Source organism: Sturnira hondurensis, unplaced genomic scaffold, assembly GCF_014824575.4.
Source record: "Sturnira hondurensis isolate 20B ecotype Veracruz unplaced genomic scaffold, ASM1482457v3 Scaffold0020119, whole genome shotgun sequence".
NCBI classification, from domain to species: Eukaryota; Metazoa; Chordata; class Mammalia; order Chiroptera; family Phyllostomidae; genus Sturnira; species Sturnira hondurensis.
Window position 1 is genome coordinate 6,168,122 of NW_028092750.1, and position 14,230 is coordinate 6,182,351.

General features: G+C 55.2%; 1 protein-coding gene across 3 annotated transcripts in view; it reads left to right on the forward strand.

The window, feature by feature from the left end:
• The window catches only part of CHERP (calcium homeostasis endoplasmic reticulum protein), a 19,645-nt gene continuing 5,415 nt past the window's right edge, over nt 1-14,230 (forward strand). The window contains exons 1-11 of one of the 3 annotated variants that reach the window (XM_037028804.1): nt 1-167; nt 478-651; nt 4,716-4,900; nt 6,001-6,138; nt 6,405-6,556; nt 8,100-8,244; nt 8,333-8,422; nt 9,645-9,909; nt 10,705-10,880; nt 12,036-12,471; nt 13,919-14,157. In XM_037028804.1, the coding sequence (XP_036884699.1) occupies nt 143-167; nt 478-651; nt 4,716-4,900; nt 6,001-6,138; nt 6,405-6,556; nt 8,100-8,244; nt 8,333-8,422; nt 9,645-9,909; nt 10,705-10,880; nt 12,036-12,471; nt 13,919-14,157 (2,025 nt within the window). In that variant the 5' untranslated portion in view covers nt 1-142. The remainder of the gene's footprint in view (nt 168-477; nt 652-4,715; nt 4,901-6,000; nt 6,139-6,404; nt 6,557-8,099; nt 8,245-8,332; nt 8,423-9,644; nt 9,910-10,704; nt 10,881-12,035; nt 12,472-13,918; nt 14,158-14,230) is intronic. The other 2 variants (XM_037028801.1, XM_037028803.1) reach the window with 2 other exon arrangements.

A 14,230-nucleotide genomic window follows, 5' to 3' on the forward strand; every position in this document is an offset into this window, starting at 1 on the left:
GGCAGCGGCCGTAAGTGGCGGGAGGAAGCAGCTCACGAGGCCCGCCGTAAACGGCTCCCTCGCGCCACTTCCGGCCGGCTTCTGCAGACGGCGCTGGTGGGGGATCGAGAGGCGCCGGAGGTCGTTCTTGGCGGCAGGAGCCATGGAGATGCCGCTGCCACCCGACGGTGAGGCGCAGCCGGGGTTTAGGGACCGCTTCTCTGTCCCGCGAATACCCCGTTGGCGTACCCTGCCTCCCGGGGCCCGCGGGCCTTGGAGGGGGCGGGGCTCGGGCTCTCTGGTTCGCCTGCGGCCTCTCCCGCTGGTCCTCGCATTCCCGGCGCGCTTGTGGTCCCTATCAGGATCCGTACAAGGGCGGCCTCTGTGGGGCCCACCCCTAGGGATCCCGACCTGGCGGAGAGCGGCTAGTACGGCCGGGCCCCCTGATTTGGGCGGTTCTCGCTGACTCCGCGCGGGGCCTTTTTCTCCGTTCTTTAGACCAAGAGCTTCGAAATGTCATCGACAAGCTGGCCCAGTTTGTGGCTCGCAACGGGCCCGAGTTTGAGAAAATGACGATGGAGAAGCAGAAGGACAACCCGAAATTCTCGTTTCTGTTCGGAGGCGAGTTCTACAGTTACTACAAGTGCAAGCTAGCCCTCGAACAGCAGCAGCGTGAGTCCTCTCCAGCTCTCTGGCCGCACCCTCGAGCGACTTCTTTCTCTGATTCTAGTGCGGCTCTGCCATAAACCGCCTTCTTTTGGGTCGCATGCTCTTTAAAAACGGGGCCTCTCGGCCTTCGTGATCCCATCTGCTGTTCTCAGGCTTGCAGCGAGTGGTTGCTGAGTCGGAGTGTAATGGAGAACGAGGTTATCGATCTTCCCCTGGGCTCAGGATCAGGGATTTTTCTGTTGTGCAGGTGTGATGACTGAGGTCAGCAGAAGTGGAGTGAGTGCTTCAGTGTTTTCCAGGAAGGACGTGATAGAGGCTGGACGGGGATTCTTTTCAGGCACTGTCCAGTCCCTTTTGGGCTCTTACTGGGTTTTTATGCGTTTCATTTGCTTGCAGTCCAAAGCAAAAGGAATTGTCCCTTTGGGTTTTGGTCCTTGGCTGATGTTTATTGGTGTTCAGTGTGTTGGGCATCAGGGCTCTGGTCCTGCTCTCAAAGAGTTTAAGGTGGAATTAGGAATCTCAGCTGTCACTTGGATGATAAATAGCCACTGGATAGTAAGGTACCACATCTGCTTTGTACCGTAGTGAGTCCCTAGTTTCTAAATATGTTGTTTTGAGTAGGTAGGGGATTGTCTAGTTCGTGGGCATTGAAAGCTAAATGTAGCGTGTACTAGAAGCACCAACTTTTGTTTTGGGTCATGGCTGTTCCCTAATATATAGTTTGTAGTTCTTTATTTGGTTCAATAAAGAACTTGTAAGGAACTGCAAAGGTGCAGTGGTTTGAACAAGCCTGGTGTGTTCAATATCCGTGGGAAAAGCCATGAGAGGCCCAGCATGGCTGGGGTGTAGAACGTGTGGAGGAGGCAAGCATTTGGTCTGCAGTGGAAATGCCAGGACAATGTTTGGGTTTTCTCCCTCAGTTCAGGGGTTCTCCTGTCAAGTTGTGTTTGAGATGGCGGTGAGGGAGAGCAGCTCCCTGAAATTGTAGGCAAAGTGTTGTATGTGCTTACGTGTTTCTGGAGCAGTCACTCTCTTTTTTTTAAAGATTTTATTTATTTATTTATCTTTAGAGGGGAAGGGAAGGAGAGAGGGAGAGAAACATCAATGTATGGTTGCCTTTCGTGCGTCCCCTGCTGGGAGTTGGCCTGCAGGGAACCGGCCTGCAACCCAGGCATGTGCCCTGACTGGGAACCGAACCGCGATCCTCTGGTTCGCAGGCCTGTGCTCAATCCACTGAGCTACCCCAGCCAGGGCATGGAGCAATCACTCTTTAGCTCTGGCCCACCAAGTTTAAAACCTCTTCTATAGGCAGTGAAGTCACAAGGGAGTTTGTAACAAAGGAGACCTGAGTCGGGTTCTTGTGGCCAGTGTGGCAAGGCTGGAGGGAACAGGAGTGGAGGCTAAAACCAGTGAGGCCAGCAGGGGAGCCAACAGGGCATTTGGTGGTCAGTGGGTTGAGTCTGAGGAACTGGGGCTGGGGGGCAGGTGGGGTTAAGGGGATGAATTTGTGAACTGGGGCACCAGGTGGATATTGTTGGCATAAACCAGGCAAGGGAAGATAATGCTTTGGCTGGTGTGACCAGGGAGTGAGAGCTGCTTCCTTTGCCAGCAGAACCCACTTACTTCACCCTGCAGGGTCATATCCAGGGTGGCTTGGGACTCGGTTCCATAACTCAGGAAGGGTAGTGTGCTTCTAACAGGGGAAGGTTGGGAACTCATGAAGTACTTTCTGCAAGTAATGATATCTAGCTGGCATTAAAGAATGTGTCAGTTAGCCAGATGGAAACCCATGGAAGAAGGGTGTTCAGCAGAGGAAGGCACCTTAGGAGGGGCTGGGGAATGGAGGGGACAAAATCTGAAGCTCTGAGTAGGAGAGCTTCTTAGAGTGGCCCAAAGTGAGGATGCAGAGTAAGGAGAGCTGGCTTGCCAGGAACTTAGGGATTTTCTTGGGATCTGTGGAAGTCTTGGAGGGTTGGTTTTGGTCTGTGTTCTGGAGCAGCGTTAGCCACTGTAAAGACTGAGGCCCAGGACTGTCCTAGAATAGCACTTTGCAAACTTTGGTGAAGGACCAGTTTTTGTTTTTTTTAATCTCCACCCATTGTATAAAGTACACCTTTGCAAAATACAGTAAAAAATGTGAGCTATGAAATGTCAAATTACTGTGAAGACTCCAAATTCTCCCTTACCATTTCTGTGTTGGCTTAGTCTCGGTAGCGCCTGACCAATCCTCAGACCACACTTTGAGCAGCAGCGCTATAGTTGCCATGTGGAGGAGAGGCAGAGCGGGCAGGACTGGATGCAGGGAGACCACTTTCAAGGGCGATGTGAGTGACAGCAGTGACGCAGACAAACCAGCATGTGATCTAGGGAGCTGACTTGACAACACGGGTTGACTTGTTAGTGTGAGGTGCAAGGGAAAGAGGAGGGTGTGTGCTTCGTAGGCTTCCAGCTTGGGTGTATGGGCATAGCAGTGCCAGCCACAGAGGCCAGAAGTAGGCCTGGTAGGGGTGGAGCAAGAGGAAACATGGGCCTGTGCGAGGTTCCTGTGGGAAGCCATGGGCTATTTGAGCTGTAAGGTCCAAAACTCAGGAATCCAGGAAGGACACGATAGATTTCGGAATCACGGTGTGCAGACTGTAATCACAGCCAGAGGAACACAGCCAAGTGCCCTGGGGGCTCTGGAGAGAAGAGCCCCTGGCACTCCAGCATTTAAGGGTTGGAGAGAAAGAGAAAGGGGCCGAGGAGGCAGCCACATAGGCCAAGTGAGATGGGTTGTGGGGATAGGGGTGGGAATGGGTGACCAGAGCCAGACTTGCCCTGGGCTGAGATAGATGAATTGAGGTAGAACCTTGGCTGTAAGATTGTTGAAAGGGGAGCATGGGATTAACAGGGCATTACGACAGAAGACAGACGTGTTTAGGTGCTGCTGGGAGGAGTCAGTAAAGTGGGAGAAAATGGAGAAATGAGAGTGCGAGAACAGGTTTGCTGAGGAAGTGTCTTTGGGAGGGCAGAGGAGGGTGTCCAGAGGCAAGTTGAGGAAGTCATCCCAGAGGGTGTCCTTGGGTGTCAACACTGGAAGGCTCAGTCAGGCCTAAGAAGTGACTGGGAGTCCCATGATTGGCTTGGGCCGCACGTTCCACCCTATTTGCCTGTCTTTATCCCTTGGGGTGGGACTCAGGAGGGCTCCACAGTGCATGGTCATGTTCAGACCACACAGTGGTTCCAATGGGGAGACCATTTTGTCCAGCGACCCTTCACATCGGAAACCTTGCCGTCCAAATTTCTATCCCTTCTCATCTGGCCAGATTTGGGGCACACACCCACCTGACCCAGGCTTCCCAGCGGGATGGGCATTCCACACTGGCTGAACCTGGATTGACTGTGGAAGTCTCTTGCCAAGGAGTCTCATTCCGTAAACAGAGTCAGGATCAGGAAACTAGGGGCTGGGGAGGTGGGCCACAGCCTGTGCTCAGGGGTGGTGGCCTGCTCCTACTGTGGGACCTCAGGTTTTTGGACTTGCTGGCCAGAGGTCAGGTGGCTTTGATGTCCTGAAATTGAAGAGTAGATTAGGGGATAGTGGCAGAGGAGGCTGGGGGACTAGTGGAGATACCCTTTGGGGCGGGGCTGTGGCCTGGATTTAGTATCAGTTCAGGCCTAGGTGAGGTGAGGAGGGTGGAGGGGGATGGGCTCAGGCTTGGTCTATGTCAAAGGACACTGGGCAAAATGGATGGTGTTGGCCAGAGTGTCATGGTTACAGTCCTGAGGTCTCCTGGGAAAGGACTGGTTTAGAGGTAGGTAGATGGGACCCTGGAAGGAGGCTGGGTCTGGGCTCTGAGGAAGTGGGGGCAGGGCGGGAGGGCCCAGCTGCAAGTGAGGGGAGCCTAGCAGACTTTGGTGGGGGTGACTGAGGTAGGCTGTGTGGCAGTAGCATAGCACAGAAGTCTTTTGTGCGTGGTAAGTGTAAGGAAGGGAGCCCCTCTGGCCTAGAGCTGCCCAAGAGGCAGCCAAGGGATCAGCTAGACCCCAGCCACTTTCTCACGAGGCCACCTTTCCTCCTTTCCTGCCAGTCATCTGCAAGCAGCAGGCCCCAGAGCTGGAGACAGCCGCAGCCCTGCCACCCCTCACGCAGCCCCCGCTAGCCCCTGCTGCACCCATCCCACCTGCCCAGGGAGCCCCGTCCATGGATGAGCTCATCCAGCAGAGCCAGTGGAACCTGCAGCAGCAGGAGCAGCACCTGCTGGCCCTCAGACAGGTACGGGCCCTGCTTCTCCTCTTTCCTCCCACTCCACTGCCCCTGAGAACAGTGCCCTGAGTAAGCCTAGGGCCCTCCCCTTTCTTCTCTTAGTTCTAATCTGAGTATCTGGAGCTTACTCCTGTACCTCAGTTATTGTATCTGCACACTGGGACTCACAATGGCTCTCAGGAGGACTCGTTACCGAGCATCAGTGCTGAGGACAGTGCTGCCCAGTGCTCCGAGATGCTCCGGTGCTGCTGCCACCCCTGGCGTGTTTAGCCCAACCGCTGACTCTAGATAGAGGTTCCTTCTCACTCCAGTCAAGTGACTGCTTAAGCTGTTTGCTGAGGTGGACACCTGTGAAGGGTACTGCACATTAGAAATTGTGAGTGCCGTTGGCAACAGTTCTTCCTAGCCCGGTCACTCCAAGCTGTTGTGGGGACCCTTCTGTCCCAATCCATCAGTTCTGATACTTTGGCCGAGTACAGTAGGATAAATCACCAGGAAAGGGAGATAAATAAAAACTAAGACATCTGAAACACCAGCCCGTTTTATTAATTAGATTTAAAATTACTGTCGTATTGCTGGCTAGAAAACGTGTCGGATCACATACCCTCAGTCTCCCGATAGAGCTCCTCATAGGCTGTGGGTCTGTCCTCTGCCAGCCCTGAGCGGACTGCCTGTCCTCACAGTGGTGCTGGATCCCAGGGGTCTCTCCATTTCCCCGTCTGATGGGTGAACCTCTGGCCTCCTATTTTAACTTCCAATTTCCTGGTTGCTAGTGAGGTTGCTCTCCTGTCTCCTGACTAGGGATCATTTATAAGTCCTCTGTCCACATCATTGCTCACTTTTCTTTTTTTTTCCTTTTGTGTTGAATTGGCCTGCAGAGATTCCTTGTTCCGCTGTGTCTTAACCACTTCATCTGTCACCTGGAGGAGGGGAGTGGGGGGCAGATGTTGTCTTTCCATGTCTTGTTTCATTCTACCCTCTGTCTGCTCTGCTGGCCATGGCCATGACTGCCCCAGGTGTGGGTTTGACGCTGCAGACGTGAGGGACAGGGCCTCCTGTTGCTGTGGTGGGGCACTGATGGGCAGTCTTGGTCCCACCTGGCGTCTCAGGAGCAGGTGACAGCGGCGGTGGCCCATGCAGTGGAGCAGCAGATGCAGAAGCTCCTGGAGGAGACCCAGCTGGACATGAATGAGTTTGATAACCTGCTGCAGCCCATCATTGACACATGCACCAAAGACGCCATCTCGGTGAGGGCTGGTGGGCTTGGTGCTGCCGACAGGTGGGAGCCCACCGAAGTCTGTCTGGGCTGGGGCTCCCTTAGGGGTGCCTTGTCTGCTATTGCCCTTCCCTCCTGAGCACCTCCAAGAGGGAGAAGGCAGGCAGGCAGAGGCTGTAGCATGCAGCCAAGCCTTTGGGCACCATGCCTCGGCTGTGCTCTGACCTCCCTGGGTACCTGCCCACGCTCTGGCTCGGGGTGCCCAGCCCTGCTCACCCATCACTCTGGCTGTTGCAGGCCGGGAAGAACTGGATGTTCAGCAATGCTAAGTCCCCTCCGCACTGTGAGCTGATGGCGGGCCACCTCCGGAACCGCATCACAGCTGATGGGGCGCACTTTGAGCTGCGGCTGCACCTCATCTACCTGATCAATGATGTGCTGCACCACTGGTAAGGGCCCCCAGGCCCAGCTCACCTCGCCCTCTGGTCCTGTTGTGGCCGCTGTTCTTCACTCAGTAGCTTGGCCTGTCCCAGGACGGGGTTCACTGGTCCAGAGACCCTGGGGGAGGGTCAATCTATGTCATAAGCACCCCCATACACACACATACACACACCTCAGCCCATTCCCAGACCCTTCACCTTAACCTAGAGCCACCGTTCCTTGGCTCCTTGCTCTCTTGTGGCAGCTTCTACTGTCTCTCGTCATTTCTCTGTTGACTGTCAGCTGCCCCTCAGTGATACACATACACATCTCCAGTCACCTAACTGCCCTGCTTCAGGGCTCTTGATGCCAGGTTCCCCTTGCTGACCGTCCCACACCACCAAGACCAGCCCCCCACCCCCATAGTCCTCCCCAGGCCAGACCATTGCATCTGCACCTCCTTGGGGCCTTATGACAAAGGTTAACTTAAGGAACCAGATGCCTGAGCCATCACAGGCCCCAGGAGGAGACAGGCAGGAGACAGTGCTAGTGAGGCTGGTGTGTGGCTGCCATGTTTGACTTTGAGTTTGGCCAGCTGAAGGGTTTGGTGCTGGTCAGGGCAGCAGAAACTGCCCTGTCTGCCTTGGTCCTTTGCCTTGTCCTATCTGCCACTGCATGTGCATCCTGGGCACCTGCCCTCCCCACCCCCCACTCAGCCACTCCCTACATTGTTGTTCTCTTAGTTTTCTGGTGTAGGGAAATAGGCAGCTGCCCAGAACCTTCCCTGCCTTCCTGCTTTACCCACCGCTCTTCTGACTCCAGGGATGCTCTGCAGAGACAGCCCTGTCCTGCCTGTCCTCCCACCTGGACCGCCCTCCCTCCCCTGACCCCAGGCACTCCATCCTGTCTGTGAGCTCCCTCTGGTGAGCTCGGTGTTGGGAGGGGTTTTGGCCACTCGCCATCTGCCTTGTGTCCTCCCCGGGAAGCAGCAGATACGCCATCTGGGTTCTGTCACTGCCACACTGGGGGCCCTGTGCCACCTCAGTGTATAGCTGCCAGGGCTTCCACACCCGTCTGTGCACAAAGTGCCTCCCAAAGAATGTGGGGGCAGGCTGCCTTGTCTGGCCAGCTTCAGGTCCCCAATGCAGGGCACACTCCTGCTTCCTGAAATGTGGGGGCCAGGTTGGGGGGGGTTGTGCACAGGGGATGGCAGGGCTCAGCAAGGCCACGTAGACACGTCCCTGAGCCCACAGCAGCCCTGGCTGGTCCTTGCTGGACTGTGGGGCTCTTATAGGCCCTGTGTCTGTCCATGGTCATGCCACCCCAGGAAGGAAGGGTTATCCTACTAACGAGCAGACCAGGATGACAGGCTTTGCTCAGTGTCCCCAGCCTGTGATTTTTTTCCCTCTTCCTACTGCTTTCTATCTGCAGTTGGGCCCAAGTGCCAGCAGAGGTGTTGTGGGAAGCCCAACCCTTGTCCCAGCCAGGTTGGGGGCCCGTTCCCTGAGAAGGCAGAGGGTGCTATGGCTGGAGCCACGATGGTAACGGGTGCGTGGCTGGGTCCCGCCCCAGGGCCCTGATGCGCGGAAGGTCTCTCCCTCACAGCCAGCGAAAGCAGGCCAGGGAGCTGCTGGCCGCCCTGCAGAAGGTTGTGGTGCCCATCTACTGCACCAGCTTCTTGGCCGTGGAGGAGGACAAGCAGCAAAAGATTGCCCGGGTATGTGGTGCAGCCTGGAGGGGGAGGTGGGCAGGGGCTGGTCATGTTGTTTCCCCCTGATGTGACCCCTCGTTCTCCCCACATCCAGCTCCTGCAGCTGTGGGAGAAGAATGGCTACTTCGACGACTCCATCATCCAGCAGTTGCAGAGCCCGGCCCTGGGGCTCGGCCAGTACCAGGTGAGTGCTGCTACCTCTCGAACCACACCCCCAGGCCAAGCCGGACACCACCCTAGCAGTTTCTAGAAGTCAGGGGGCTCATCTCTCCAACCTGGGCTGAAAGCAGCTGGTGGAATGGTGACTTCTGATCCCAGGTGTGCCTCTGGCGAACATTAGGGGCTGAGGTCTGAGCAACAGCCTTGGGGGCCCCTGTCCCACATGCAGTGAGGGGCAGACCCTCCCGAGTGAGACTTGCAGGTGTGCTCGTGACCCAGTTCCCAGTTTCAGCCCTGCTCTCATCATGTCACCAGCCTGTTTGTGCTGGTCCTCCAGGTGTGCATTCACTGATGGGGACGCGAACAGGCCCCAGTGTAGTCTAGGCCCCTGTGGCCATCACCGTGTGCAGTTGGTGCTCTTCATTCACATGTCTGCCTTTGCCCAGGACACAGGGGCCCGGTGAGGAGGGACTTCCTGGTCCCCTCTGCCATGGTACCAGCATCACTGTCCCATGCAGAGCTGCTGGAATAAAAGGCACAGCTCACACTCCTTCTCTCGGGTCGGGAGGCCTGGCTGAATGTCAGGTGCTATGTGCAGGCTGCTTTCCTCAGCAATGACCCTAAACACCATCCCTCCAACAGGGGACAGGCTTTTGCTCAAAAACAAACAAAAGTGCACTTCATACTTTCTCTACAAAAATGGACTCGATACCACCATCCAACAATTTTGCCGACTGCTTTTTTTCCTCCCAAGTTTATGATAGCAGCTCCCGGTTACTGAGCTCCTACGGATTAGTCCCTTTCCGTGTGTTAGTCACCACCTCCTCCCTGAAGTCCTCAGAAGTTTGTCTTAATGTTGTCCCACTTTGCAGATGAGAAAAGTTGAGGCTCAGGGAGTTGGTAACTCGTTCAAAACCAGATAGCGAGTGAGCATGTCCCATGAGCATGTCCCAGAATGTTTGTCAGTAACGTGTTTAAAGTCTATGTGGCCACCCAGAGCACAGCTGTCACTGCCAGGTTCCATTATCAGGGAATTCTAAGCTGCACTGCGCGTCACCAAGGCTTTAGCTAGGTTCATATGCTCTGGTTATCAAAACCAAGTTGATTGTTTTACATGACAGTTGCCTGCCTGCCTCGCTGCCCATGGTGGCACTCTGGCTTCCTCAGCATTTGTGCCCATGCTATTGCCGAAGGGGGGGTCCCGGGGCCTGAACACTGAGTACCACCTGCCCTTCTCTCTCTGCCAGGCCACGCTCATCAACGAGTACTCCTCAGTCGTCCAGCCAGTGCAGCTGGCCTTCCAGCAGCAGATCCAGACCCTTAAGACGCAGCATGAAGAGTTCGTCAACAGCTTGGCCCAGCAGCAGCAGCAGCAGCAGCAGCAACAGCAGCAGCAGCAGCAGCAAATCCAGATGCCGCAAATGGAAGCCGAAGTCAAGGCCACACCACCACCGCCTGCGCCCCCACCAGCCCCCACGCCCACCCCAACCATCCCACCAACTACCCAGCCCGGTATGTGGCCCCCTCTGCACCCACCCCCGGGGACCAGCCCCAGAAAGCAGCCTCCCACGCCCCCCGCTGCCCCCATCCCAAGGGAAGGGCTCTGATTATATAGTCACAGGCCAGATTCTGATCCATTTAGAGCGCCAGGCTGGGGGATTTCACATTGAAGTGTAACAACTTTTACAACTCAGACAGTTCTCCCGTCCCAACTGTCCCAGAAGAGAGCAGGCCGGGGAAAGGGCCCAAATCGTTCTCCAGGACCAGGGTGACTTCTCATTGGGTGGGCGGGGCCCGGGCAGGAGTTTAAATATAATCCAGTGTCCCCTTCCCCCCTAAATAAAGATGTGAAAATACTAAACAAAAACTTAACAAGTAAAACCCAGCAAAGTATTTTTAAAATACATTATGACCAAAAAGGACATGCCCCAGGAATTCACAAGGATGGTTTAACACTGAAAATCTAATGAAATAACAGATCAGATGAGAGGAAGTGATCTTTCAGCTGTACTCAGAAAAGTCAGTCAAACTCATTGACAAGAAAATTCCTCAGCAAACTGAAATTAACACGGCAGACCTGAGGCCCTTGTCGTGGAGCCCTCAGAAGCAAGTGTGTGTCCTGTGTGGGGCAGTCTCCCCCCTCCGCTGCCTTTCCAGTGGTGACTAGTGTTCAGTGGGGTCACAAAGGGGAGGGTTTATCGGGAAGTAAAGCCCAGCCTGGGCTGCCTGGGTGTTTGCTAAAGACTGTTTGGGGTGGGGCCTTTTGCTACCGGGGTCTCCTCTAACTGCCTTCTTTCCTGGCTCCAGATGACAACAAGCCTCCCATCCAAATGCCTGGCTCCTCTGATTACGATGCCTCAGGAGGGGTCCAGGACCCTGCAGCCACCGGCCCCCGGGGCCCTGGGCCCCACGACCAGATCCCGCCTAACAAACCCCCCTGGTTTGACCAGCCTCACCCCGTTGCTCCTTGGGGTCAACAGCAGGTATTTCTTCTCCGTCTCTGGAGCTGTGATCATTTGGGATTCTCAGTAACAGGTCCCCATTTTCCTGTGAGTGCTGGGAAGGTCCACAGAGTTAAGGACAAGAGGGTGTTCCTTTCCTTCCTTTTTTTTGACTGGTTCAACTAATAAAGTGTCTACATTTTATCACCCTGGAAAAAACATTCTGGTTTTATAAGGAAAGGGAAGATCACAAGTGTCAGGCTGGCAGCATTTTCTGTGGCTGGGATACTGGTCATTTCCTTCTGTTTCCTTGGGGTCAGAAACTCCTAGGCCAGGGCAGGGGTCATCTCATCCAGCATAGCATGACTGGGAGGTCCCCAAGAACAGGGTCCCCTCTCCAAGGGTCTGCCCTGGTTTGGCAGTCCACAGTCAGTCATGCCCTGGCAGTGCACTTGGCCTGCCTGCCCACGTGGTGTCTTACACATTTTTAAATAGTTGGCATATTTAAAATCTGGTTTTCTGGCTTCTTGTGGGTGTCGTGGCCTGGACTGGCCTCCCCGTGGTGGTGATCAGTGGAACTAACCAACCATGACCCTAGAGGTGGGCCTTCTGGTCGGCCTCATCTGGACACATCCTTCCCTGGCTCTGAGTTTGGGTTGCAGTCTGGCTTTTAAAAGTCTTCAGAACAGCAGCTGGGTGAGATCGGAGCTGTACTGTCGTCATCCTGCAGAAACGTTTCCTGGGGTGGACCCAGGAGCAGACACTGAGGCAGGATTTGAGGACAGTAGTTGATGTGGGAGATGACCCAGAAGAGGAAGCAACGCAGTGTAGAGGGGAAGTTATAAAAGGGGGTGTTCTCTGGGCATGGTGAGGGAGGCACTTCTGCAATGTCCACTGATGGGTAGGGGTGTCCAGAGCCCCTGTTCGTGGGACTTGCATGCTGACCCAAAAGAAGTTCTTAGCCAAGATGTGGGTGCAGCAGTTGGGAGTCAGGTTATCTGCATGGACACGAGGGGCCAGTGGTGGGGCAGGTACCACAGCATCCACTGCACATGTCAGTCAGTGAGGCACCATGGCCTGCCCAGGGCAGCGCCCAGTGGACCATCAGCATGCAGCACCGGACACTGCGGAAGCCAGATGTCTGTAGGGTGCTGGATGAGCCTCGTAAGTGGCTTACGTCTGTTCTTTGTCTTGCAGCCTCCCGAACAGCCCCCCTACCCGCACCACCAGGGCGGGCCACCCCACTGCCCGCCTTGGAACAACAGCCACGAGGGCATGTGGGGTGAGCAGCGCGGGGACCCAGGCTGGAACGGCCAGCGTGATGCACCCTGGAACAGCCAACCCGACCCCAACTGGAATAGTCAGTTTGAGGGCCCTTGGAACAACCAGCACGAGCAGCCACCCTGGGGTAGCGGCCAGCGAGAGCCACCCTTCCGCATGCAGCGGCCACCACACTTCCGTGGGCCCTTCCCACCTCATCAACAGCACCCACAGTTCAACCAGCCGCCACATCCCCACAACTTCAACCGCTTCCCACCCCGCTTCATGCAGGATGACTTCCCCCCGAGGCACCCCTTCGAGCGGCCGCCCTATCCTCACCGCTTTGACTACCCCCAGGGGGACTTCCCTGCTGGTGAGTGCTCTGCCAGTTCAGAGGTCCAGTGCACACAGCCTTCTCTTGCCCCTGGTTCCTGGAGAAGTCCAGGTTGCCTGCCTGGAGGAGGTGCCTAGCAGATCTGCCTCCTGAGCAGTCTGATGGTGCTGCTTTCCGTCCTGGGTGTGCACCTGGTGAGTCTAGGTCAAACCAGGGTCATGTGATGACAGGCGAACAGGCTGATAACTCAGGTGTCTGCAACCACCACACACCGGGCTGTGGAGGTGTAACCTCCTGGTTCCTCTGCCCACACTCCCAGGAACAGGGCACCGTCTGTCCTGCAGAGAAGGGAACGCAGACCGCAGAAGGAAAAGTAACCCCTGAGTGCCCATAGCAGCAGGCAGGTGGCAGGCACCGAGTCCGGGGCCCACACTGCTGTCATGGGGTTGCTTCCCTGTTTCTTGTTTGAGTTTTATCAGTTTCTCTGCTTACTGTTTGTTTGTTTCTGTTTTTTTTTTACAAAGAATCTTCACTTTTGTTAATTTTTTTCTTTTTAAGATAATTCATTCCTACTGTATTACTGCTTCTACTTTTATTTAAAATTTTTAAAATTTATTAATTTTAGAGAATGGAAGGGAGGGAGACATCCATTTGTTGTCCCACTTTATGCATTCATTGGTTGGGTCTTGTATGCCCTGACCAAGGATTGAACCCACAACCTTGGTGTATTGAGACAATGCGCTAACCAACTGAGTTATCAGGCCAGGGTGCCTCTACGTTTATTTTTAAATCCATCCTTGGTTATAAATTCAGCTCAGAGATCACTTAGCACTTTCATTGCTTGGGTGAGTGCCCTGGCATGGCAGAGGCCCCGCAGACTGGGTGGCTCCAACAGCAGCTCCAGCATTGACTGTCTCCTGGGGGGGGTGGGGTTAGTTCTGGGGCCTCGCTCCTGGGTTTGTAGGCAACCACCTCTCTGTGTCTTCACGTGGTTGCCCCTCTCTGCCTATCTGTCTAAATCTTTTCTTCTACGTCACACTGGATCGGCACCCATCTATACGAGTTTATTTTAAGTTAATTACCTCTTTCAAAGTCCCATCTCCAAATGCAGTCACATTCTGAGGTACTGAGGGTTAGGACTGGTGGTGAGTGGGGAGTAGGGGATACAGTTCAGCCTGTAACATTGCTGTTTGAAGGCATCGATTTCCCTGTGGTTCCTTAACCTGTGAGCTCATCAGGTGCTGCTGTGGGTGCAGGACAGGCCCCTCGGAGCCAAGGCTCACCTCCTCCCTCCCGTGCTGCAGTGAGTGAAGCAGTGGTAGGGAAGGTGCCAGACAGGGCTGTCCAGAAAGCAGGTGTTGGCATCTTCGCTTCTCTCTGAGCCCCTTTCTCCTGTCACTTGTCACCCAGGAGACTAAGCCTGAGCCCTTGGTACTGTGCAGCTCATAACTTCCCTGCAAGCCTGAGACAAGTTTTTGTTTTGCAGAGATGGGACCCCCTCACCACCACCCTGGCCACCGCATGCCACATCCTGGGATCAATGAGCACCCACCCTGGGGGGGCCCGCAGCACCCCGACTTTGGCCCTCCTCCCCATGGCTTCAACGGACAACCCCCCCACATGCGGCGACAGGGCCCTCCCCACATCAACCACGATGACCCCAGTCTGGTCCCCAACGTTCCCTACTTTGATCTCCCTGCTGGGCTGATGGCCCCTCTTGTGAAGGTAAGGTCTGTGGTGAGCTCTGGAGGGCGCCAGGCTTAGCAGCACATGCTGAGCCAGTGCTTGTGTCTCCATT